At 43.8% G+C, this 26314-nt stretch overlaps 1 protein-coding gene across 2 annotated transcripts in view; it reads left to right on the forward strand.

Annotated features, from left to right (window-relative positions):
• vwc2l (von Willebrand factor C domain containing 2 like) overlaps positions 1-26314 on the forward strand; it is a 33084-nt gene continuing 6770 nt past the window's right edge. The window contains exons 1-3 of one of the 2 annotated variants that reach the window (XM_033024329.1): positions 1-667; positions 1735-2199; positions 2879-3008. In XM_033024329.1, the coding sequence (XP_032880220.1) occupies positions 1807-2199; positions 2879-3008 (523 nt within the window). In that variant the 5' untranslated portion in view covers positions 1-667; positions 1735-1806. Of the gene's footprint in view, positions 668-1333; positions 2200-2878; positions 3009-26314 lie in introns of those variants that run through there. The other variant, XM_033024328.1, reaches the window with a different exon arrangement.

Consider the following 26314-nt stretch of genomic DNA (forward strand, 5'->3'; position numbering starts at 1 on the left):
TTTCAACCATTTCTGACACCTGAGGTTAAGTTTCTTCCCCCAAAAAGACCACTTCCCTGAACGATCGGGTTGGGACAATTCCCCGGTACATTTGATCAGCATTTTGTGGGATAAATCGCCTGTTTACACAATGGCCATCGCTGAACAGAGCCGGGAAACAGGAGGTTGCTGAGAGCAGCGCAGACACAATCGGATTAAGGCGCCGGGCTCCAAGCCCTAGCTGTGGCTGAAAAGCGCATTTCCTGCATTACCAGGTTTATTTTTGAAAGGTGATGGTCACTAGGCCTGATCAGTTCGAGTTATTCCAGCCAGAAGGAACCGGGAGCGTGGTGCGTCCCCGGTGGGATCCCGGGCTGCTCTGTACACACTTACAGCAGGCAGATCTCAGAAGACGTCAGCTTCGGACTGGCCCTGCACCGCGCGGGGCTTCGTGTTGAATCTTTAAAACGCCAACTTTTTAAAGATATTTTTCACTGCTATCTGATATTCCAACGGGGAAGAACGAGGTCGGGGGAATGCTTAAGTGATTTGAATACCTGTGTGTCCTCGGGAGCTGCTGCTTAGCGACCTCCTTGCCTTCATTGAAGATGCGCTCTGCGTAAACAAGCGTGAGGTGACCACAAATCATCTACAAGAGAGCACAGCGTTTGAAGTTGATTTCGACGAGGTACCCTTGATTTATTTTTTAAAACATTGTCAATGTAACGCCCTGCCTAATGCTACCGCGAGGTTCTGGTTTCGTTAACGGATCGATGTTTGTGCCATTTGTACAGTCAAACTTGTCGGAGAGGAATGCGGTATACTTGCAACTGGTGCCAAATCTGCTCTGATTTTTATTTTCCTTTCCAGTTTTGGGGTTTGCATGTTTGAATATCCAAGGTCACGTTCGACGAACAGATATTGTACATAACTACCTGACACAGTTGCTTTGTAATTTTTTCCTCTCTTGGGCATTCCTGACTGTATGGAATAGTTGGAGGATGCGCTAAATCGGGGGCTGATTATGATTGCATATTTAATAATGGTACGTTTAGCTGGACTTTGATGTAAGATCGAATTTAGAAGATTAAAGATCCTTTCTATTCTCGAGAAAAGCGAGGCTGGGCCTCAGAACTGGAGGGATATCCGACCCCTTATTTAAGTCCATACTTAGCGTGTTTGCCATATTGCCTGGTGGCGTTGGCGGAGCGAGCTGGTTCTGCCCTGTTGCCCGACGGAAGTTTGTGCAGTCGCTTCGGAGGCAGGTGCGTGATGCCAGTCCTTACTCCGAGGGGCGCACTTGGAACTGAAAGTTGTGAGTTCAATCCCTCTCTCGAGACTCGAGCACATAATCAGATGTTCCATTAGCGACTGCCAAGCTCAGGGGATACAGCAGGGTCGGCGGTGCTTAAAACAAAAGAAAGATTAGACTTTGTAGTGAAACACCATATGTGCTCTCTGGAGGGTATAAATGACCCCACAGCAGGCCTGGAAGAGCAGGGTGTGCTTCCGCTGGCCTGACCAATATTTACCATCAAACTGACTGTTAAATGTGATCTATTTCGTTATCACGTCACTGTTCTGAGAAATTCCTATGTATAATTTGCACCCTCTTTCGCAAATTAAGACAAATCCAAAAAGGAAACTTAATGGGCGACAGCCCCCTGGGGGTATCCCGGGCTGATGGGAAGTCTAGTGACAAGGCGCAAGTCGTCTTTTCTGATCAAAGTTGGTGTTTTGCCGTGTGTTTTCCAGTCCAGAGTTTATGGGTGGCAGGAGCCGAGTGCAGAGCAGGAGCTGATTTCCGGGCGAAAGCACTTGTGGACTATGGCTCCCGGGCTTCACGCAGTGTGCCTCCTCTTCGTGGTCGCTCTGATCCTGCTCACCCCGGCCGCCTTCGCTCAGGACGATGACTCGGGAGGTGATAGCACTCAGGCGCCCGGCAACAACGACAGCCTGGACTTCGACGACTACCGAGGCAAAGGCTGTGTGGACGACAGTGGATTTGTGTACAAAGTGGGCGAACGCTTTTTCCCAGGCCATTCGAACTGCCCGTGCATGTGCACGGAGGACGGGCCGGTGTGTGAACAGCCCGAATGCCCCAAGATTCACCCCAAGTGCAGTAAAGTGGAGCACAACGGCTGCTGCCCCGAATGCAAAGAAGTGAAAAACTTTTGTGAATACCGGGCGAAAACTTACAAAGTGCTGGAAGAATTTAAGGTAGGAATCCTGCACCCGCACCGGTACACACCGTTCAATGTCTAGGACAATTAAAACGTGGCTTAGCCTTAGACATGGGGATTAAAGATCAGAACTGGCTGGACACGTGGATTAAACAAAATTAAGATGGCACATTGATAATTTAGCCCAAATATGTATGATCTAGCTTTGCTTTAAGTGCCTTAATTTTTGGAAGTGCCTTCCAAGCTCCATTTTGACATATTGGGTCGAGAAAGACACTCAACATGCGTCAATTGAATGGCATCATTATGTGGCACCGTTCCTATTAATAATTTAATAAATTATAAAACTCCTTGCGTCCAATATTTAACACCATTAACAGGGTTGTAAATGTATTATCTTGTCTCTGACTTGGTTATTCGCAAGAGACCTGGCAGATTTATTGATTGTCTTAAAGCTCCACAATGGCATTACACAAATTAGACTGGGTTGATTTTTATTAAGATACTTCCCCGTCACTGACCTACATCTTATCTAACTACATTCAGACCAATCCGGGCCCCTGGCTAAATTACTTGGCAATATTAGTATTCTGTTGCTTGCGCACGGCTGCAATCCGTGGTAATGTTAAATATCTATCTGTGTAACGATTGAAGCCAGTTCGCCGAGGAAAACCTGGCGCCTGTGTGATTCAGTAACACCTCTTTGATTGTTTCAGCCGTCTCGCTGTGAGTGGTGCCGATGTGAAGCAAGCAGTGAGGTGCACTGTGTAGTTGCTGACTGTGCAGTTCCTGAGTGTGTCAACCCTGTCTACGAACCCGAGCAATGTTGTCCGGTCTGCAAAAACGGTAAGGAGATGCTGAACAAAGCAGACTCTTTCATTTTTTTTAATGAAAGGCCAATTTCATCTTGCTTCCTACTATTTGCCTATGACATTGCAAGTTAATTTCTGCAGTTGGGAATGATGGTAGTCAGAACTAATGAAACTAACTAATGAAATTCACCCAACGGTGGTTGGAAATAAGATTGTAGAGATGAGTACTTGGTGGTCTGTGTGGCCTTCGTGGACCAAAGGGCCTATTTCTGTGTTTTTAATTATGACCAAATCAGTATCAACGAGGTCTCTTTCTGTTTACTTTTGGTTGAAAGTATTTAATCCCACTGAAACATATAGATCAATTACGTGACTAAAGTAGCGTGCACAATTTAATCTGAGCACTTGATTACCTATGGAAAGGAAATGTTGTTTTTTTAATGAGAATAAGGCTCAGTCACTTAAGTCCAAGTATCCCAAAAGAAAAGTTTCAGTGTAAAACATGTGATTGCAAAAATGCATGTTTTTTGGATTTATAGGAACAATTTCATTTCATTTCCAAAAGAATGCCCAATTAAACTATGAATTACATATACAATATTGACTAATGCCTGTCAGAAGTGTGTACCAGCAAGCTCATCACAACAACAGCCAGCATGCATTGGAGTTCTGATGCCAGCACTGCTCATTGTACGCTAATGCCCTATATTAAAGTTATATTAAAGTTATTGTTTACCAGCACTCTTTACATCGAAAATTGTCAGCTCCTTTCATGTTTATTGCTGCCTGTTTTCACTTCAATTGTTTTTGGAACATTCTGTGGTTTCCACTGTCCATGAAAGTTGCTAAGTTCCAGAGTGTGTGGTGGGAACAGATGCTGAAATCTGACTTGAAGACTCTGCACAAAGCAGTTGTTTTCAGACCAGGCATTCCCCTTGGAATAATTCAGTGACCACCCCAGCTCAGCTGTCATTTATGTTGTGGTTGGTTGAGGAATGTTGTGGTTTCAAAATCCATAAGATGGTTGAGCACAAAGATCAAGGCTGGTCCTTCAGTGCAGTACAGGGGGAATCCTGCAACATATTTCAAAAGATATGTTAAACTGAGCCTTTTTTGGCTGCTTCAGGATCTTAAGAAGAGAGGGGAGTGCAAGTTTTAAATTATCTGAAGTGTCCTAATCAATTTTTATTCCTCAGTCAACGTCACAGAGCTAATTTCGTATACATCATCATATCACAGTTTATGAGATCTTGAGTGCAAATTGCCTGCTATTTGCTATTCAACAACTGCGACCTCACTTTACAAATGATTGGCATTAAAGTGATTTTGAGATCAGTACTGATTTTCTTCCCTCTGAATGAGCAGAAATTGCATAAATCAGGGTGAAATGTTGGAATTGGTTGTGTAAAAATCTCCCCAATCTATCCAAACAATTGTTTCACTTGAATCTCTGCAAATGGCTTTGTGTCAAGGGTCTATACTTCAATATGCTCACTAAATATTTTCCCATAACTGCACTCACAGCAAGATGAGGACCATTGTGCTAGTGGCTATAATAGTGACCACGGGTGTGAAACTTTATATGTTTTAGGTCCCCCAGGCGAGAGCTGGAGATAATTACGATTTCTTACAGTTTTCTCTCAATTGTAGTTTACAGGAAGTCATAGATTTGATTCCCTTGCTGGAAAGTAACTTGGTGGTGAAAGTGAGTAGCTTCAATAAAGTGCAGGCATTCCCATGGTGCAGACTGTTATTGACACCAAGCACTTGGTATTGTGTGAACTGAGTCACAACACTAGGATGTAATAGAACAGAGCGAGATTAAACTCGTGAAATATTCAGTGGCAGTGCAAACTCGCATTGTGTACACAGTCCACGTTAATGCCCATGATGCTGCTTGCAGTTATGCTGCTTTCATTCTATGCCATCTGCATTCAGCCCAACTGGATCTTGTGATCTTTGCATGCAAACAATATGTAAAACTGCTACACAAATTGATTGGCTAAAATAATGCTTTCATTGCCCAGACTGCAATTCTGAGAAACATCGATCCCCCCGCTCATCACCAGTCCCAAAGATTGACCTTCTTTAGACTTCTTTAGACTTTAGATGTTAGAGATACAACATGGAAACAGGCCCTTTGGCCCACGGAGTTCGCGCCAAACAGCAATCACACTAGCACTATCCTACACACTAGGGAACAATTTACAATTTTTACCAAAGCCAATTATGGTAAGAAATTCCTCCTCACCCCCTTTCTAAAAGAGCGCCCTTTAATTATGAGGTTATGACCTCTGGTCCTAGACTCTCCCACCAGTGGAAATGTCCTTTCCACATCCATTCTATCTATGCCTTTCAATATTCTGTAAGTTTCAATGAGGTCCCCCCTCAACCTTCTAAACTCCAGTGAGAAGTGGCCCAGTGCTGTCACATGCTCATCATATGCTAACACACTCGTTCCTGGAATCATTCTTGCGAACCTCCTCTGGACCCTCTCCAGAGCCAGCACACCCTTCCTCAGATATGGGGCCCAAATTTGCTCCCAGTACTCCAAATGCTGCCTGACCAGCGCCTTATAGAGCCTCAACATTACGTATTTGCCGTCTGCAACCATTGCCACAGCATGGTGAGTGATGGCTGCACACTGCAATCAAATATATTGAACAGACAGTATGAAATGGCATGCTGCCAGCACCTGAACCAGTTGCACAGGTCAATCCTGCACTGTGATCCATACCTTTTTCAGGGAAGGGAGGGTTATTCAATTTATCTACATTGTCTTTTGATTACTTAATAGGGCCACTGAAGAACTGTTAATGTGCAGAAGTTGCAGATTCAACCTCTGCAGAATTGTATAAATAAACCTAGTTAACCTACTAGAGGAAATGCAAGGAACTGCAGATGCTGGTTTAATACAAAAAAGAACAAAGTGCCAGGGTAACAGTGGATCAGGCAACATCTTTGGGGAACATGGATCGGTGACGTTTCAGATCAGGACCCTTCAGACAGATTGTGATAAGGGAGGGAAGAAAGCTGAAAGAGAGGTGGGGGCAGGACAAAGCCTGGTGCGTAATAGGTGGATGCAGATGAGGAGGATTCTGATCAGCAGATGGTTGGACAAAGGCTAAAGATAAAACGTGTAAGATAAGCTTGGAAGAAGTGTGAATTGTGAAGCTAGAGAAAGGAATATAGGTGGAAGGGGATGAGGGGTATGGACACGGGAAGATGGGGGGTTGGGAAATAAACAAAGAAATAGATGGATAGATAGATTGATTGATTAAAAAGTGATGCGGGTGGTGTTTGTAGCTAGTTTCCTAAAATGTGAGCATTTAGTGTTCATACTGTTGGTTTGTAAACTACCCAAGCTGTTCCTGAAGTTTGAGTGTGTCCTTACTCTGGCAATGGAGGAGGCACTGGACAGAAAGGTCAGTATGGCAAGCAGAATTAAAATGGTTAGTAAACCAAGAACCAGCTGGTCTTGGCAGACCAAGTGCAAGTGTTTGATGAAATGGTTGCCTAGTCTATGCTTGATCTCATCTATATAAAGGAAGGCCACGTCGGGAACACTGAATGCAGGAGATGAGGTGAGAGGAGGTGCACATAAACCTCCTTGTCACCTGGAAAGACTGCTGGATTCCTGGATGGATGTGAGGAAAGAGGTACAGGGACAGGTGTTACATCTCCTGCGGTTCCAGTGGAAAGTATCTGGGGAGAGGGTAGTTTGGGTAGGAGTTGCAGAAGGAGCGGTCTCTGTGGAAGGCGGAAATGGGTAGGGATGGGAAAATGTTACTGGTGAATGCCTTTGAAATAATGCACACCAGCACTCTTCTCTTCCAGTTATGGGCTGTGGATCTTCCATACAGTGAAAAAATAAAGTTTATTCATTGTGGTATTTCACCGTAATAGAAAGAAGAATGCTTGGTGCTAGGGATCTGTCATCTTGTAATGGAATCTTCTTCATTTCTGTATTTCGTTAGCATGGTAAAGAAGGCATATGGCACACTTGCCTTCATAGGTCGGGGCATTGAGTATTAGAGCCAGATGTCATGTCACAGCTTTATGAGACTTTGGTTAGGCCACATTTGGAATATTGCGTGCAGTCCTGTTCAACCATAATAGGAAGTATATGGAGGCTTTGCACAGGGTACAGAATATGTTTACCAGAATATAACCTGGATTGTGGGTACTGGCTACAGGGAGTGGTTGGGCAGACTTTGAATATTTCCTCTGGAATGCCAGAGATTGCGGGGAAACCTGATAGACTTGAGGAAATACAAGGAACAATTCAATACATATTTCATCCTCCAGATGACTTAATAATGAGCAGCCTAAGGAGCTCAAAGAATTTACCAAAATGAAATTCAGCCACAGAACATCACTGCACAGGATCAGAAGTATAGAAGTATATGAAATTGTGGGAAACATGCATAGGGTAGATAGTCAAAACCTTTTTTTCACAGGATGGAAAAATCAAATAGCTTTAAGGTGAGAGGGGTAAGGTTTAACGGAGATGTGAGAGGCAACTTTTTTACACAGAGGATAGTGAGAGCCTGGAATGCACTGCTAGGGCAGATATGATAGTAACATTTAAGTGGCTTTTGGATAGGCATATGAATGTGCAAGGAAGGAGGGATAGAGATTATGTGCAGATGGATAAAATATAGTCTTGGCATCATGTTCAGTAACATTGTGAACCAAATGGCCTGCTCTTCTGCTGTACTGTTCTATGTTCTATGTATGTTCACATTAGTTATCATCAGTGTTTACCCTTGATTCAATACTAGTTTCCAGGGAATGTCCTGCATTTGATTGTTCTATTGTTAATGCCAGAAACAGATTCTAAATTCTGGTGCAAAGTAATTATTTAATACATCACTAAGTTCTTTATTTATTATTTCTGACAATGTCACTTACCATAATAATATGCCCATATCTTTCTTAACCACAACTTATAATGCAACAATTATGTCTGTTTCCTGATGGGCAGATTAAAATTGCCCAAAAGCTTCACCACTCTACAAGGAGAAATCAGTTTAATGGTTGATGTTGATTTTTCTTTTCAGTTCGGAAACTCATAAAAACAATTCAATCCATATTTCATCCTCCAGATGACTTAATAATGAGCAGCCTAAGGAGCTCAAAGAATTTACCAAAATGAAATTCAGCCACAGAACATCACAGCACAGGATCAGACCCTTCAGCCCACTATGTCTGTGGTGAACATGATACCAATGTAAACTAATCACATCTTCCAACAGATTATCTGTCTCCCTCTATTTCCTGACTGTTCACGTGTCTATCTGCATGGCTCTTAAACATCGCTATTGCTTCTCCTTCTACCACCTCCTCTGGCATTTAATTTCAGAAACCTAAAAAGGGGTGTGGGTGTGGGCGAGTGGGAGAGAGAGCTGAGAGAGAGAGAGAGAGGAGAGAGAGAGAGCGAGAGAGAGAGAGAGAGAGAGAGCGAGAGAGAGGACGAGGAGAGAGAGAGAGAGAGAGAGAGAGAGAGAGAGAGAGAGAGAGAGAGAGAGAGAGAGAGAGATGCGAGGGAGAGAGAGAAGCGAAGGAGAGAGAGAGAGAGGCGAGGGAGAGAGAGAGAGAGAGCAGAGCTAGATGAGAGAGAGAGAGAGTCATCTCTCTCTCTCCCCCTCTCCCCCTCTCCCTCTCTCTCTCCCCTCTCTCTCTCCCCCTCTCCCCCCCCTGTGCATATCTGTTCTCGCGTTAAATCTATGCCGTCCACTCTTCCACATGTCGACCCTGAGGAAAGACTCACTATCTACCCTGTGTCTGCCTCTGATAATGTTCCACATCCATCGCTTCCTGAAAGAGGCAACACAAAGAAGTAAAGAAGGAGTATGGTATGCTTGCCTTCATTGGTTAGGCCATTGACTAAAATAATCAAGAAGTCATGTTACAGCTTTATTAAACTTTGGTTAGGTCAGATTTAGAATATTATATTTTAGTCACTCCATTACAGGAAGAATGTTGGAGGTTCAGAAGAGTTTTACATGCCGTCTGGATTAAAGGCTATTAACTTTAAGGAGAGAGTAGAAACAATGAACTGCAGATGCTGGTTAATACAGGAAAGAACATGAAGTGTTGGAATAACTCAGCAGGTCAAGCAGCATTTCTAGAGAACATGGATAGCTGGTTTCATGTTGAGACCATTCTTCAGAAGGTTCCTTAGGTTTAAGACGAAGATGGATAAACTTGGATTATTTCTCTGGAATGTCGGCTTCAAGGAGGCTTGATAGGTATATAAAAAGAGGGACATATAGAAACGGTAGACTTCAGAAATTTCCACACAGAATGGAAATTTCAAAGATTAGAGGGCATGGGTTTACAGTGAGAGGGACAAAATTTAAAGGAGATGTGTGGGGCAGATTTCTTTAACAGATAGTGTGGTCAGTGCCTGGAATGTGCTGCCAGATGGTAGTAGAAGCAGATACCATAGTGGCATTTAAGAGGCTTTTAGGTATGCATGGGTATAATAATAATAATAATAATAAATTTTATTTGCGGGCGCCTTTCAAAGTCTCAAGGACACCTTACAGAAAATTAACAAGAGAGAAAAAACATATAGTCGGAGTAAAATAAATAATAAGGACATCACCAATACACAAATTAAAGACAGAATTCGCTCCAAAGACAAAAAATCAAAAACACAATGTGAGGAGAGAGCAGCGGCAGCTAAAGCGCGCCAGCGTCCACTCTCCCTTCCGACAGCCATCTTGGAAACAAACTAACATATTCACATTACACACAAAAAAATCATCCCCCCACAATGGATACCACTGTGGGGGAAGGCACAATGTCCAGTTCCCATCCACCAGTTCTCCCAAAGTCAGGCCTATTGAGGCCTCCGCTAATGCCTCTACGGAGACCCGATGTTCCTGGCCGTTCTGGCCGGGTGCTGTTACCCCGGCGTCGGGAGAGTTCTTTCAGCGGCTGGGCCACCTGGAACGGCCGCTTCCTAACTGGGGGAATGGAAGGATATGGATCACATGCAGGCAGAGGAGATTAGTTTTCGTAGTGGCATCGTATTTGGCACAGACATATTTGGTCAAAGGGCCTGTTCCCGTGCCTTGTTTTCCATAAAATGCAACGTGTCACACTTGTCTGGATGCAATTTCAGTATTATTAGATCCACTCTACGTTTCGCAAAATCCTAATGAAACTCCATCTGCTATTTCTATGCTCAAATTTCCAAATGATCTGTATCAATTTGGAAATTGCAAGAGTGATTCTGTCAAATGCTTTGCTGAAGCCCGTATTTGATACTTTTATAAAAGTTAATTGCCATTTAATTTAGTTTAGTTTAGAGATACAATGCGGAAACAGGCCCTTCGGCCCACCGGGTCCCCGCCGACCAGCAATCCCCGCATATTAACACTATCCTACACACACTAGGGACAATTTTTACATTTACCAAGCCAAATTACCTACATAACTGTACGTTTTTGGAATGTGGGAGAAAACCGAAGATCTCGGAGAAAACCCACGCAGGTCATGGGGAGAACATACAAACTCCATACAGACAGCACCCGTTGTCGAGATCGAACCCGGGTCTCCATTGCTGCAAGCGCTTTAAGGCAGCAACTCTACCGCTGCGCCTCCGTGCCGTCCATACATGTTATGCCATGTCTTGATACTACTTCCCTTCTGAATCAAGAAAGTGTCACCTGATCCAGTTGCAAATTACACGACAACTTCAGCTGCTGAGTTCCTCCCATAACTCTTTTGTTTTGCTCCAAATTCCAATATCTGCAGTCTCTTGTGTTTCTGTTCACCCACTGTGCATTGCTAGTTATCCAATTAATATTATCCTGAGAGTCAAGAGTGCTTAATTGTCATAAATACCACAAAGGGAACAGCAAAATTATTAAGATAGACACAAAAATGCTGGAATAACTCAGTTGATCAAACAGCATCTCTCGATAAAATAGGTGATGTTGCGGTTTGGGACCCTTCTTCAGACTAATTGTAGTGGCAGAGGAGGGAGGGGGGGGGGGGGGTTGGAAACTTGAAGCAAGAAATAAATAGGACAAATCGGAGCCGGCGACAGATGACCTTCTGGCAAGGAGGTTCCCTGATAGACCGATTATTGGCCCGAAACATTACCTATCCATTTTCTCCAAAGATGCTGCCTGACCAGCTGAGTTACTCCAGCATTTAGTGTCTATCTCTGGTACGATCAGCATCTGTACTTCCTTGTTACCACAATGAAATTCTTACTTGTTATAGCTTATATGGCACATCAATGTAATAACATAAAGATAACAATAAAAATATAATAAATTAACATCTGTAATACTAGATAATGGACAGAAAATGAGATGCATAGTGCAGCCAAATGCACAGTCCATAGAGGATCACAGTAGCGGAGGTTAATGATGTGCAGTGTTCAAGAACTTGATGGATGCTGGGAAGAAGCAGTTCTTGAATCTGGTGGTTGTAGGTATTTAGGGTCCTGTACCTTCTTCCCAATGGTAATAGGTAGATGAGAGAGTGGCCAAAGTGCTGTGGTTCTTTGATATTGGCTGCCATTTTGAGATAGCGCTTCCTATAGATCCATTCTATGGTGGGAGGTCAGTACCTACGATGGACCTGGAAGTGTCTAGCGTTTTTTGTATTCTCCTTTGTTCCGGGGTATTCAAGTTGCCAAATCAGGCCGTGATGCAACCAGTCAGTATGCTCTGTACCTGTAGAAGTTCAATCAAGTATTTGTCAACATAACAAATTTCCTCAATCTTCCAAGAAGTGTTGATGAGCTTCATTTGTGATTGAATCAATGTGCTGGACAGATCTTCAAAGATATGCATATCCAGGAACTTAAAGCTGTTAACTCAGTCTCTCTCTACACTTTCTCCATAAAATTGTAATTTTTGTTTGTTCAATTATTCATCCACTTCACTTCTGTAAATTGTGACTAATGTATGTTACTCAACACCTATTTATTTTATACAGACTCAGCAAAACATTGATTGAAGTACTTCAAGACAGAGACGTTGAGAGCCTCTGCTTTAATTGTATTAGCCTATTGTGACAGCTTCATATATATAAAGGGTCTTTACATAAGATTTATTTGTGGACTTGAAACACTATTTATTTTGCCAGTTCAAAATAACACTAAATATTAATTATCTTAATGCTTTGATCAAGCTTTAAATTGATAGAAGCATCGTTAACCCAAGGCATCACAAATGTCCTCGTTCTTCAGGAACATAGAAACATAGAAAAATAGAAAATAGGTGCAGGAGTAGGCCATTCGGCCCTTCGAGCCTGCACCGCCATTCAATATGATCATGGCTGATCATCCAACTCAGTATCCTGTACCTGTCTTCTCTCCATACCCCCTGATCCCTTTAGCCACAAGGGCCACATCTAACTCCCTCTTAAGTATAGCCAATGAACTGGCCTCAACTACATTCTGTGGCAGAGAATTCCAGAGATTCACCACTCTCTGTGTGAATTTTTTTTTTCTCATCTCGGTCCTAAAAGATTTCCCCCTTATCCTTAAACTGTGACCCCTTGTTCTGGACTTCCCCAACATCGGGAACAATCTTCCTGCATCTAGCCTGTCCAACCCCTTAATGGGGGTTCCCCTACCCTACAATAGATGAGGCTCGCACCAGAGTCTCCTCCATACCTCGTAACACTGCTCTCTCTCACTATCCACCTACTCGCAACAAGGGCAGAGTCCCTCTGGTCCTCACCTTTCACCCCACTAGCCGGCACATACAACAAATAGTCCTCCGTCAGTTTCACCACCTCCAACGTGACCCCACCACTCGCCACATCTTCCCATCTCCCCCCCTGTCTGCCTTCCGCAAAGACCGCTCCCTCCGTAACTCCCTTGTCAATTCTTCCCTTCCCTCCTGTTCCACCCCTTCCCCGGGCACTTTCCCTTGCAACCGCAAGAGTTGCTACACCTGTCGCTTTACCTCCCCCCTTGACTCCATTCAAGGACCCAAGCAGTTGTTCCAGGTGTGACAGAGGTTCACCTGCACCTCCTCCGTCCTCATCTATTGCATTCGCTGCTCTAGATGTCAGCTGATCTATATCGGTGAGACGAAGCGTAGGCTTGGCTATCGTTTCGCCGAACACCTCCGCTCGGTCCGCACTAACCAACCTGACCTCCCGGTGGCTCAGCACTTCAACTCCCCCTCCCATTCCGTATCTGACCTCTCTGTCCTGGGCCTCCTCCACGGTCAGTGAGCAACACCGGAAATTGGAGGAACAGCACCTCATATTCCGCTTGGGGAGTTTGCATCCTGGTGGCATGAACATTGAATTCTCACAATTCTGTTAACCCTTGCTGTCTCCTCCCCTTCCTACCTCTCACTCAGTCCTCGGGCTCCTCCTCCTCCCTTTTCCTTTCTTCTCCCCGCCTCCCCCCACACCCTATCAGTCTGAAGAAGGGTTTCGGCCCGAAACGTTGCCTATCTCCTTCGCACCATAGATGCTGCTGCACCCGCTGAGGTTCTCCAGCATTTTTTTGTGCCTTATATCAATTTCTTAATTTAGCTTCTGAAGCAAATGGTCATTGTTAGTACAAAATATTATACGCGCAGACACACGCACAGAACTGATGCAGCATTAAAATTAGCGCACCTTACATAAAGAAGCTCTTTTTTTGCTTCATATTCCAACATCTGTAGTCCCATGTGCCTCCAAGGTATACATACAGTTTTCATGAAATCAGAAAATGCATTTTTAATGGTAAATGGTAGCAAATCTACAGAAACTTTACATTTCGAAGTCTGTGGTTATAGATTTAGTAAACTCAATTGTGCCAAACTAGTTTCAGTCATGTATTGGCTTGGGCCCCATATTCCAAAATAGTCCCTGTCACATGTACAGATCTGGCTGGAAATGCTTTGAGTTTGGTAACATCTATCAACTGTGCAAAGCAGGCACGCAATGCTTATTTGAGACCAATACTGCTATTTTGGAGCCCCATGATCTGTCCTCTCTTCACCTCACACACATGTTCAGTGGTACTCCTGGACCAGGAAATCTGCAACCCCCTCCCCCCCCATCAGCATGTATCCAGTAATTCTTACAAATTTCCACAGACACACTAAGGAAAGCATGCTATTGGGTTGCATCACAGTTTAGTCTGGTAATAGCTCTGCCTAAGACCGCATTAAATTGCAGAGCTATAAATGTAGCTAAGTCCATCACACAGGATAGAGTTCACACCATTGACTTCATCTACACATCATACTGCCGACAAGCAGCCAACATAATCAAAGACTTGTCCCACCCTGGTCATTCCTTCTTCTCCCTGCTCCCATCTGGCAGAAGGTACAGAAGCTTGGAAGCAAGACTCAGAAACAGACTCAAGAACAGCTTCTTCCCCTTTGTTATCAGGCTTCTGAATGGTCCTTCCATAAGAACGGGTACTGTCCGATTCACCTCTACCCCATTGAGAACTTTGGACTTTGTTTATGGAACTGATGCGCTATAATGCTGACAACTATATTCTGTACTCTGCAGCTTCCCCTTTGCTCTCTAAGTTTGATTATTGAGGCTCTGATTATATTTATGTATGGTATGTCTGATCTGTTTGGATGGCATGAAAAACAAAGCATTTCACTGTATCGTACCACATGCAACAATAATCAACCTCTGTGCATCCCTCTGCAAATGGATCCTCAACATTCTCATCCACAGACCAGAGTCTGTTTGAATTGGCAGAAATACTGCATCCTCATTAACAATCAGTACGGGAGCACCTCAAGGCTGTGTACTCAGCCCCCTGCTCTACTCACTCTATATTCATGACTGTGTAGTCACACACAGTGCAAATGTTCAAGTTCGCCGATGACACCGCTGTTGTGGGACGAATTACAAATGGTGATGAGTCAGAGTATAGAAGTAAGATCAACCGATTGACCAAGTGGTGCCAGCACAACAACCTGGCTCCTAATATCAGTTAAACCAAAGATATGATTGTTGACTTTGGAAGAGGAAGGATGAGGATCCACAATCCTGTTTATATCAATGGGACGATGGTGGAGAGAGCCAAAAACTTCAAATTCCTGGGCGTGCATATTTCCGAAGATCTTTCCTGGACCCAGCACACTGATGCAATTGTAAAGAAAGCACATCAGCACCTCTACTTCCTGAGAAGATTATGGAGATTCGGTACGTCAACGAAGATTCTCCTGAACTTCTACAGGTGCACAGTAGAGAGCATATTGACTGGTTGCATCGTGGCCTGGTTTGGCAACTTGAACGTCCAGGAACAGAAAAAACTGCAAAAAGTTGTGAACATTGCCCAGTCCATCACCGGCTCTGACCTCCCCACCATAGAAGGGATTTATCGGAGTCGCTGCCTCAAAAAGGCAGCCAGCATCATCAGAGGCCCACACCATCTTGGCCACACACTCATCTCACCACTGCCATCGGAAAGAAGGTACAGGAGCCTGAAAACTGTAACGTCCAGGTTCAAGAACAGCTTGTTCCCTAAAGCCATCAGGCTACTAAACACTACAACCTCATATAAACTCTGAAATACAGTAGACTATTATTATTATTATTGCACTATTATTCTTTGTTTTTTGAGTATATATATATAAATATATGTAAGTATGTATATATACACACTGAACTTTTTTTTCTCTCTCGTTTATCATATTATTTACAGTGTACTATGTTTACATATTCTGTTGTGCTGCAGCAAGTAAGAATTTCAATGTTTTTATCTGGGACATATGACAATAAAACACTCTTGACTCTTGACTTAATGTACCATTCACCAGCTCCCTTCTGATCTGCTCACTTCTACCAGTGTCGTTGAATAGTATCAGCATTTATTTATATTTTACACACTGGAATTTTTCTTCTTGCTGCTGTTGCAATTGTGTGCACTTTGAGGGGCTTTACATCCTTACTAAAATGTTAATAATTTATTGAGGGAGTGCTCTGGCTGACACTGAAAGGATTTTCATGTGATTATAAAGAGATGAAACTGCACACATGGTGGTGTGCTCAGGGTCCCTTCTTGCATTAAGCGAATGAGCAAAGCCTGTAGAACAGGGCAAACTGATGAAAGAGGAAGCAGAAGAACGTGGCTCTTAGAACAAGGCTGACTACACAAAGGTTTCATGAAGGAATGGATCAGTCAAAAAGTGATTGCTTGAGTGGTGCAACACTCTGGAAGCTATTTACATTGATATGCCATGGCAACAGGAATAAAAATATACATGCTATCCGCTGTTTCTCAATTAGAAGGATGTGGAATGAGGGTGTAATAGGATGAGCGAAAGGAAATTAGTTGTGTAGACACCCTTGTCGTTATTGATTTCAGCCACACCCAGCAATAGCCCTCTCATTATAGCCAGCACTATCTCTTCCATCGCTCATCTCTTTCCCTCCTGCCAGAACCTGCAGCCGTCAGCTGTGTGCCAGTGTCTCATGATGTAGCTGCCACAGTTGAATACCTGGCAGTGTATGCAAGGTGTGAGATTGTGGAAGTGCTGAGTGTATGAAGTACAGTGAAGCATTTTAAGGTTAGACATCAGACTTGGAAGAAATTGTTAAGAAACAATTGATGCAGGGCGTGGTATATTGGACAGAGTCTGATACAGTTGGTAGGATATTGTACAAAGATGGCTTCACTGACCTTGAACATTTATGTCGTCATTAGACCTTCTGGCACTGCAGAGAGGTTGCAAGCCTTATTTTCTGGTGAGACATTATAGCTATCCATTCCCATAAAATGGAGCAAAGTTAGAGTCCATTTGATCAGAATTAAAAAGCAAACAAGGGCATGATCATACCTCTTAGGATATGCTGACCCTCTACAAATAGTGAGGCAGAGATAGAGGAACAATTCTACACAGAAGTTACAGAGTTGTGCAAGAACCATATGGAGTGAGTTGATATTGAGAACTGACAGCTAATATTGGGGAGGTATTTACTTTAATGTTAATAGTAAAAATGTTGCAATAAACAGAAAGGTGTGCATATGTGTATATATATCTGTAAAATGGATATTTATTCCAATCCTACCCTCTTACTTTATTCTCTCTGCATTCCCATTGTCCCCCGTAGATTCTATCACTTGTCTACACTTCTATCACTTGTGGCAATGTACAGTGGTCAATTTGAAATGTGGTAGGAACTGACAAGAAGCTCATGCTCTTACAAGGTAAACATGCAAATTCTAGACAACACCAGGGGTCAGATTTGAACCTGGGTCACTGAAGCTATGGGTTTTCTAAGTTGGGTCACTGAAGCTATGGGTTTTCAAAGTTGGAAGAAAGCTAATGTCCATGGAGCAAGAGGACATCTAGCCAGAATATAAGAATTAAGATTGATGGAGAAAATACAATAGAACAATGGGCGATCATTAAAGAGGAATGCTTAGGTACATTCCCGCAAGATGAAGGACACAAGAACCATAACCGTTCACATGGATAAAGACAACATAGGAAAGATGATGAAACTAGAGGGGCAGGGAGTGGGAACCAAAGCGGTAAGTCAGAAATTGGAAGGAGAGGACCATTAAGGTAAGGACCATTAAGTCTCAAAGGAAGGACAGGCAGGTGGAGGAATAAATATGGTGAAGCTGATGAGCTGAAGTGTGTTTCTTTTAATGTAAGCATTGTGGGAAAACCAGATGAACTTAGAGCCTGGATCAGTGCTTAGAACTATGATGTCGTGGCCATTGTGGAAACGTGGATGTAAGAGGAACACGATTGGCAGTACAATCTTCCTGGGTTTAGATGTATCAGACGTAATCGAGAGGGAGGTAAAAGAGGTGGAGAAGTTGTGCCACTAATCAGGGAGACTGCCAAGGCAGAACTCAGCGAGGACATATTGGAGGGTTTGTACCGTAGAACAGGATTAGGCGGTATTACTTACAATGAGAAGTTGGACAGACCTAAATTGCTTTCTCTGGAAAACCAGAGGTAATGGGGAGACCTGAGAGAAGTAAATAAACTTATGAGAGATATAGATAGGGTAGACAGTCAGAACCTTTTTCCAAGGATGAAAAAAATAAATACCAGAAGGCATAACTTTAAGATGAGAGGGGCAAAGTTTAAAGAAGATGTGCAAGACAAGTTTTTTTACAGAGGGTGGTGTGTGCCTGGAACACACTGCTGTGGGTGGTGATTGATGCTGACACGATACATTCATTTAAGAGGTTTTTGGATTGGCATGTGGATATTCAGGGAATGGAATGATATGGGTTACGTGCAGGCAGACAAGAATTGGTCTTAGCATTATGTTGGCACAGACACTGTGGGCCGAAGGGCCTGTCCTTGTGCTATGTCTATATTCATGTCAGGTGGTTTCTTCAAGTGAGAGCCATGCTAAATTCAATTAAGGTGGAAGGGGGAATGAAGAGTACAATAAGACTAATTTTATAAAAAGAATATGAGAATGCAACAACAGTCAACATAAAAGGGAACACAAAAATATTCCACCACAAATGAATGGTAAATGGATAGTAGGTGGTGAGGTTGCCCATGTAGATTAGAAGGTATACAAAAATGCTGGAGAAACTCAGCGGGTGCAGCAGCATCTATGGAGCGAAGGAAATAGGCAACGTTTCGGCCCGAAACGTTGCCTATTTCCTTCGCTCCATAGATGCTGCTGCACCCGCTGAGTTTCTCCAGCATTTTTGTGTACCTTCGATTTTCCAGCATCTGCAGTTCTTTCTTAAACAACATGTAGATTAGAAGTAAGTTTAAAGATATAAAGCCAGACTGGAGTGAGTGCTTTGTATCAGCATTCACTAAGGAAAGGAATACTGACAAAATATATTGATGAAGATAATGAATAAAAACATAGACATAGAAAATTGGTGCAGGGGTATGCCATTCGACCCTTCAAGCCAGCACCGCCATTCAATATGATCATGGCTGATCATCCAAAATCAGTACCCCGCTCCTGCTTTTTCCTCATATCACTTGATTCCATTAGCCCTAAGAGCTAAATCTAACTCTCTCTTGAAATCTAGGGGTGACAAGTGACAGGCAGCATGTACTGGAAAAATTGCCAATACTTATAATTTATAAGTCATCTGGTCTGGATGATTTAACGTTGCCAAGGAAAACAGGAAATGGGGGTTGGTAATGGTAGATAGGTCTTCCATTGTTCCCCACATATAAGGGAAGTGGAAAAGTAAAGGTATAAGGGGGTGGGAGATGTCAAAGGATTGGAAAGTTGAAAATAGAACACAGAAATCTCACAAGACTATTCTTACTACCTACAGAATGGTCAGTTTTACATCAGTAGAGGGTAAGTTTATAGAAACAATAATCAAAGAAAATATGAATATGCACATGGAGACGTTTGATTTAATAAAGAAGTGGCAGCATAAATTTGTGTTTAACCAACCTTAGTGAATCTTTGATGGGGTCATAAATTGATGAAGGGAATACAGTGGATGTTGTCTAAATGGATTTTAAGAAAACTTTTGGCAAAGTGTGTATAGTTACGCAGCAGAGAAACAGGATGTTTGGTCTAACTCATCCATGCTACCTAAGATGCCCAAAAAAAGGTAAGATGACAAAACTGAGGGCAATAGGAGGGTTAGTATCAGCTTGCATAAAAACATTAGCTTAAAGTGGCAAGCTTCAATAAATGGAGACCCAAGAGACTACAAATAATGGAATCCTGAGAAAAAAATAATCTACTGGAGGAACTCAGAGGCATCTGTGAAGGGAATTGTTGGCTGTCCATTTCCCTCCACAGATGCTGCCTGACCCACTGAGCTCATTCAGCACATTGTTTTGTACTCAAGCTATAATAAATGATTGCTTTGTACTCAAGCTATAATAAATGATAGCTTTGCAAACTGGCAGACACGAGGCATGTTGTGTTCCAGTTATTCCAGTGTCAGTGCTAGGACCATGGGACATATTGGAAAAATATTTTGAAATGTTAAGATTTGCCAATGATACAAACGTGGGAGTGAGACAGAGAGGATAATAAAATGGACTGGAACAGGATGCGGGCTGGTAGAAGAGGCAGGTACCGGGTGGAGTTTAATACAGGGAAGTGTGAGATGATGCAAAGCAGCAAAATAACTTGGATGGCAATGCTAACATTCTATGTTAGCATTGCCTTAAACTTTCTGGGACTTAATGAAAAAAAGACAGAGGTGATTTTGTTTGGCCCCAATGGCTGCCGTGAACCTCCCTTTGTTGACTTGGGTCCACTGGCATTGTCCGTAAAGCCAACAGTTTTAAACCTGGGTTTTAGGATGGACGGTGATTTTAAACTAGATAAACAAATAGGCGCGGTGGTTAAGTCCAGCTTCTTTCACCTAAGGAAGCTGGCAAAGGTGAAGCCCATCCTCGAGCGGCAGCATTTTGAAACAGTAATCCATGCCTTTATTACATCTAGGCTGGATTACTGTAACGCACTCTACTCTGTAGTCGCACGAGCTTCATTGGCTCGTCTCCAGCTGGTTCAAAATGCTGCCGCTCGCCTTTTAACCGGAACTCGAAAGAGGGAGCACATTACGCCAATTTTGGCCTCCCTTCACTGGCTCCCAGTGCACTTTCGAGTTCATTTTAAAATTCTGTTATTTGTTTTCAAATCGTTGAATGGGCTCGCCCCGCCTTACCTCTCTGAGCTGCTCCACCTATATGCTCCTGCCCGGTGCCTCAGGTCAGCTGATCAGCTGCTCCTTGAGGTACCAAGGTCTAAGCGGAAGCTCAGAGGGGATAGAGCCTTTTCTGTTGCTGCTCCGGCACTCTGGAACACCTTGCCGTTGCACATCAGACAGGCCCCCTCACTGTCCATCTTCAAATCCTCCCTAAAAACTCATTTTTATTCTCTGGCTTTCGACACTGGCTGAGACATTGCTCCTGTTCTTAGTGCTTTTAATGCCTTTTAATTTTTACTGTTTTTTAGTCCTTCGTTTTACGGTTTTTAATGGTTTGTAATAACTTTTTGTCCATGAGTTCTCATGTACAGCACTTTGTGGCAACTGCGGTTGTTTAAAGTGCTTTATAAATAAAGTTATTATTATTATTATTATTATTATTGAGTGTGATGGAAAATGTGCGGTTTATACGCACAGATCTTTTGAAGGTGTCAGAACTTAGTGAGAACGCCAATAGCAAAGCCTGTGTGTTGGTGTGGTTTGTAAATAGAGGTATGTATAAACACAAAGCAATTTTGCTGAACTTTTATTATGTTCTGGATAGGCCACACTTGGAGCATTGTCCAGGACTGGGTATCAAAGTTTAGAAAGAGTATGCAGATGCTGAGAAGGTGCAGACTGACCAGATGTTTCCAATGATGAAAGATTTAATTTATAAAGTTAGGTTGAAGAAGCTAGGTTTATTCTTATATGGTGTACAGGACGTTCGAGGAAATTTGATAAAGATGTGCAGGATTGTGGTAATTTTAGATGTCGAGAAATATAAACTGCATTTGTTGATAGTTTGAAGTCGATGGAAACAGATCAAAGGATTTGAGGAAGAGGTAAAAAGAGGGGGGTCTGCTTTATGTAGCTAGTGGTAATGACATGGAATTCTCTGTCTATGAAGTTGGCAGAAATAGTCAAATTTATTTGGCATTTAGAAAAGCTTTTGAGGAATATAAATACGCAAGGCTATCAGAATAGACCAGGGAATTAGAACTGACAGATTTACTGAAAAGAAAATTGGTAAAGGGCCTGTCCCACGAGCATGCGACTCCATGCGGCAAGCGCGACCTAACGTGGCCGCTTGAGCCGTACGGCCTCACGGGGCCGGTCCCACTTCGATCGCCGGAGCCGTATGAAGTTGTGCGGAGCTGGTCCCGACATCGCGCGGGGCTCCGAAAAACTGACCGTGTTCAAAAATTCCGCGCGGCAACGGCCTACCGGCCCGCAGCTGCTTCGAACGCTGTACGCATGTCTTGACGCCGTACGTCACGCGCGGACTTCGCGCGGACTTCGCTCGAACTTCACGTCACTCACTCGACCTCCGTGCGGCCCCCGCTTCTGGTTTGGTCGCACTCGCCGCATGCAGGCGCATGCTGGTGGGACCGGCCCTGTACGGAAATCACTCGACCTCCGCACGGACCCCGCTTCCGGTTTGGTCGCGCTAGCTGCATGCAGGTCGCATGCTCGTGGGACAGGTCCTTAAGGCTTCAATGGGTCAAGTGGCCTCCAGTGTGCCATATTGATTCTAACCCAATGGCTTCCTGTCCCCTGAGAGTGCAGCATATTCACCTCCTTTCCTCTGGGTTCACCAAAATCTTCTGCATCCAAAAAGGTTAGGGTCCAGCCACTCCCAGGTTAGCTGCACTTTCACAGGCACTTTCAGCATCTACAGCAGCACAATTTCCCATTAAAATAAAGGTGCAAAGAGCTTTACCATGTGTAACTGAATAACAATATTGTCCCCCTTCCCTTCCCCTGATCAATTGAGCCAAAGAACTGCACTGAGAATGAGTGTGTACTGACATAATAGTTAAGGCCCTGTCCCACTTGCGTGTCCTTGGCATGCAAATTACGCGACCTCGTCATCCCGTTGAGGCGCACGGGCATCGTGTGGCCCGCGGGGCCGGTCCCACTGAGAAGCGCGGAGGGGTATGGAGTTGTGTGCGGTATCGCGCGGCGCTCTGAAATTTTGTAGCGAACAAAATCTTCGCGCGCCACAGGCCTGTCGCGTAACTAACGGCCAAAGTGGGACAGACCCAAGACCATGGTGTGACGCAATGTCTCACCTCCAACAGCAGCAGAAGCAGGTAAACGATCACCGAGCTCGGCCTGGGGCTCACGGCCGTTGCGGTCCAGATCCGCCCCCATTTCTACTCCCAGAGCGGGGCCAAGAAAATTGAAGATGGACACAAAATGCAGGAGTAACGCAGCGGGACCGGCAGCATCTATGGAGAGAAGGAATCGATGATGTTTCAGGTCAAGACCCTTCTTTCAGACTGAAGAAGAATCTCGACCTGAAACAGCACCCATGCCTTCTCTCCAGAGATGCTGCCGGTCCCGCTGAGTTACTCCTGCATTTTGTGTCCATCTTCAAATGACGTCACACGCTCCAGACGGCTGTGCGGAAGCATAAAGTCGCGCGCGACCTTCGCGGGACCGTCGCGCCTCAACGCGACCACGAGATCGTGTAATTAGCGTGCCAAGGACACGTAAGTGGGACAGGGGCTTTAGCAAAGTTGGCATGCTGTCTGCATTTTTTGCACCCTGTGCAAACCATTCAGATTTATCATGCATCACCTTTTCACCTCCTCCCCCTGCCTGTATTGAGGACCCAATTAAAATAATCCTGATTTCTCATAGTGGCAGAACTTTGCTATGGGCAGCTGTAGTCACTGCATGAATTTTGGTTGTGTACAAGATATCCTCCTGTGGTCGGAGAGTTGGTGATGAGAGGCACAGATTTAAAATCATTGGCATTCCAAGAAAGAAGATGGAAAGATGTTTTACTTTATCCTGTGAATTGTTATACTCTACACTGTAGGGATTGAGGAGGTGATGGAAGCTGATTCAATTGTAAAGGGGAACAGCATAAACAGCAAGTTGAAAAGGATCAATTTACAGTAATGTTAGAAAAGGAGGGGATCAGGATTTATTGTTCTATTCTAAAATGGCTCAATTAACTGAGATTTTAGAATTCTTTAATCAAGGCATTTCACAGACTTATTTAAGTGTGGCCACATTAACACTCATTCACATTAACCGATCGGGTTTCGGAAGCTGGTGTCCAAAACCTCCTCAGTAATAACTCGAGATCTCAGTTTGGTATGAGTGGTGTGCACCAAATTTGAACAGATCCATTTACTGAGAGCAGCAGATTGAAACCATAAGGAGACAAGGAGGTGAATGGATTTTGTTAGAATTCCATTACCTGTTCTGCAGATGCATTAGAAAATAATTGAGGGGGATATTACAATCCTTTCCATTTATTCCAAGCATGGTTTCCTATTTTTTTTAATGTATGTTATTATTAAGGATATGCCTTTCATGATATTTTAGATTTTTTTTTAACAATTGGAGCACTTCCCGTTAAGTATGTATGAGTGATCCTGAAATGTCTGCAAACTGCAAAAACTCGTTCCTCTAAAAGGACAATGCATTTTCCTTCACATTACCAGATGACTGAGCTGGTTGGTCACTCACTATGAATCAGGGGCACTGTATCACCTTAACCTTGATCTGAAAACAGGGAATACTGGAGAAACTCAGCAGGTCAGGCAAATCTATGGAGAAAGGGCTTACACTTCGTCAAAGGTTCAAAGGTTGATTTATTGTCACATACACCTAGATGTAGTGAAATTCTTTTTGCCAATGCAGCACATAAGAAAGAATACAAACATAACAATAATAAATAGCTTTAACATAAAAACATCCCCCCACAATGGTTCCCATTATGGGGGAAGGCACAAAGTCCAGTCCCATCCCCAATGTCCACCCATAGTCGGGCCTATTGAGGCCTCCACAGTTGCCTCTATGGAGGCCCGATGTTCCAGGCCGTCCTCGCCGGGTGATGATGTTCCGGCGTCGGGAGAGTCCTCTCAGCGGCCTGGGAACCCTGGAACGGCCGCCTCCCTACTCGAGACCGTGGCTTCCGGAGCCGACAAGGCCGCGCCGAATGGAGCTCAACTGGCGATCTCGTCGAGAGATCCCAGGCTCCCGATGGAAAGTTCAGCGCCGCCGCCCGCAGCCGCTCCTCAGACCCGCAGCTCCGCAACGGACCCAGCTCACCAGAGTTCCAGCTCAGCGACTCAGGCAAGGCACCGCCCGCCCCGCAATGGCGCTCCAGCGCTGCACCGCCGTCCTCAGACCCGTAGCCCCGCCGCCGCCGATGCCGGTGCCGCCGCCGCCGATGCCGCGGCTCCGGGCGGTTCCCCTCGCTCCTCGGACCCGCAGCTCCGCAGCCGCCGCCGATGCCGATGCCGATGCTCCGGGCGGTCCCCTCAGGAAATGCCGCTCCAGGCCCGCTGGTAGGCCGCGAGGACGGGTCGAAAGTGCAGCCCGGAGAAAAGCTGCATCTCCGACCAGGTAGGGGCCCTGAAAATTAGTTTCCCCCTTCCCACACATAAAAAAGCTAGAACTCCTTAAAAACAAAACACTAAACTAACTAAAAATAAGAAAAAAGAAATGAAAAACAGACAGCTGCAGGCTAGGCAGCTATACCCCCTACAGGTCGGCGCCAATGACCTTTCATCAGACCAATCTTTCTTCAGCTTGTTCTATTGTACAAATCATGAATAAAACCTTTATAAAATATTGCTTTCCATCTTCAGTTATAGTGCAGCCTTTTTTTATATACAGTTTTTATGGTTGGTTCCAAAATTTGAATGGCATCAATAGTATTAGGCCAAATGTTTTGTTCAGAATAATAGTGTATGTTACTACACTCATTATGATCTATATAATAAATGAATGGCAACTTCCATTGTGGAGTTAATCCCTAGTTAAATGCAACTATCGTAAAATAAATTGATCTACTCCAATGTTAGCTTTGCAAAATTGATCACGTGCAAAATTGATATTTTTAGTTGCTGGTGATTTGGGACCTGAATGCCATGTTTTTGATTTTGACCTTATCCACTGGTAGTCTCAGCGAAAGTTTTCACCAGACAGGTACAGGGACCAATAGAACAGAGGATGCCGTTAGATGTGATGCCGGTCATTCAAAGTGGTACATCCTATAACTAAGAATTAAAGGTGCAATGCCTCAAGGCTGCTACCAGACTTTGAGATACTCCATCTGTCACTTGGAAACTCAGGCAGCATTTTTTGTCTCGCATATTACTGGCATCTCCATTACATTATTGGGATGTGTACTGGTGAAAGAAGCAGGAGTTTCTAACTGCAGGCCAGTGTGTCCTTGTAAACACATTTTTGGTATGCAGAGGAAGCCTGGTGTTTCATCAACGGTAGTCAGTATCCCCTTTGTAATTCCATGACATTGAGTATAAAACAGGTTGAAAGATAAAAATTTGAGTGTATTCTTTAAGGCGTTCTTTAAAAAAAATGTGAAGAATTGTGCGGAGGCTATTAGGATCACCTGCCTGTTTGTTTTTAAAGACACTTTCCGAAAATGGCTTAGGACAGATATAGAGAATTAATTTACTGACAAGTTGTTATAATCTGCAATGTACTCCTGAAATGTGGCAAAAACAAATTCAAGGACATCTTTCAAATGGGAAAAAGTTGCAGAACTTTCAAAAAACAGTGGGACTTACTGAATATGTTTCAAAGTGCTTGCATTGGTACAATGCATGGTCTTGTTCCACTGTCAGATTCTAGGATTCACAAATGAATCATAGCAGCATATTTGGATCAGTATCCCTGATTCAAGAATTTAATTTGTAATTCCACCAAAACGTACATTATTACAACTTCAGAAA

Source organism: Amblyraja radiata, chromosome 7 (assembly GCF_010909765.2).
Source record: "Amblyraja radiata isolate CabotCenter1 chromosome 7, sAmbRad1.1.pri, whole genome shotgun sequence".
NCBI classification, from domain to species: Eukaryota; Metazoa; Chordata; class Chondrichthyes; order Rajiformes; family Rajidae; genus Amblyraja; species Amblyraja radiata.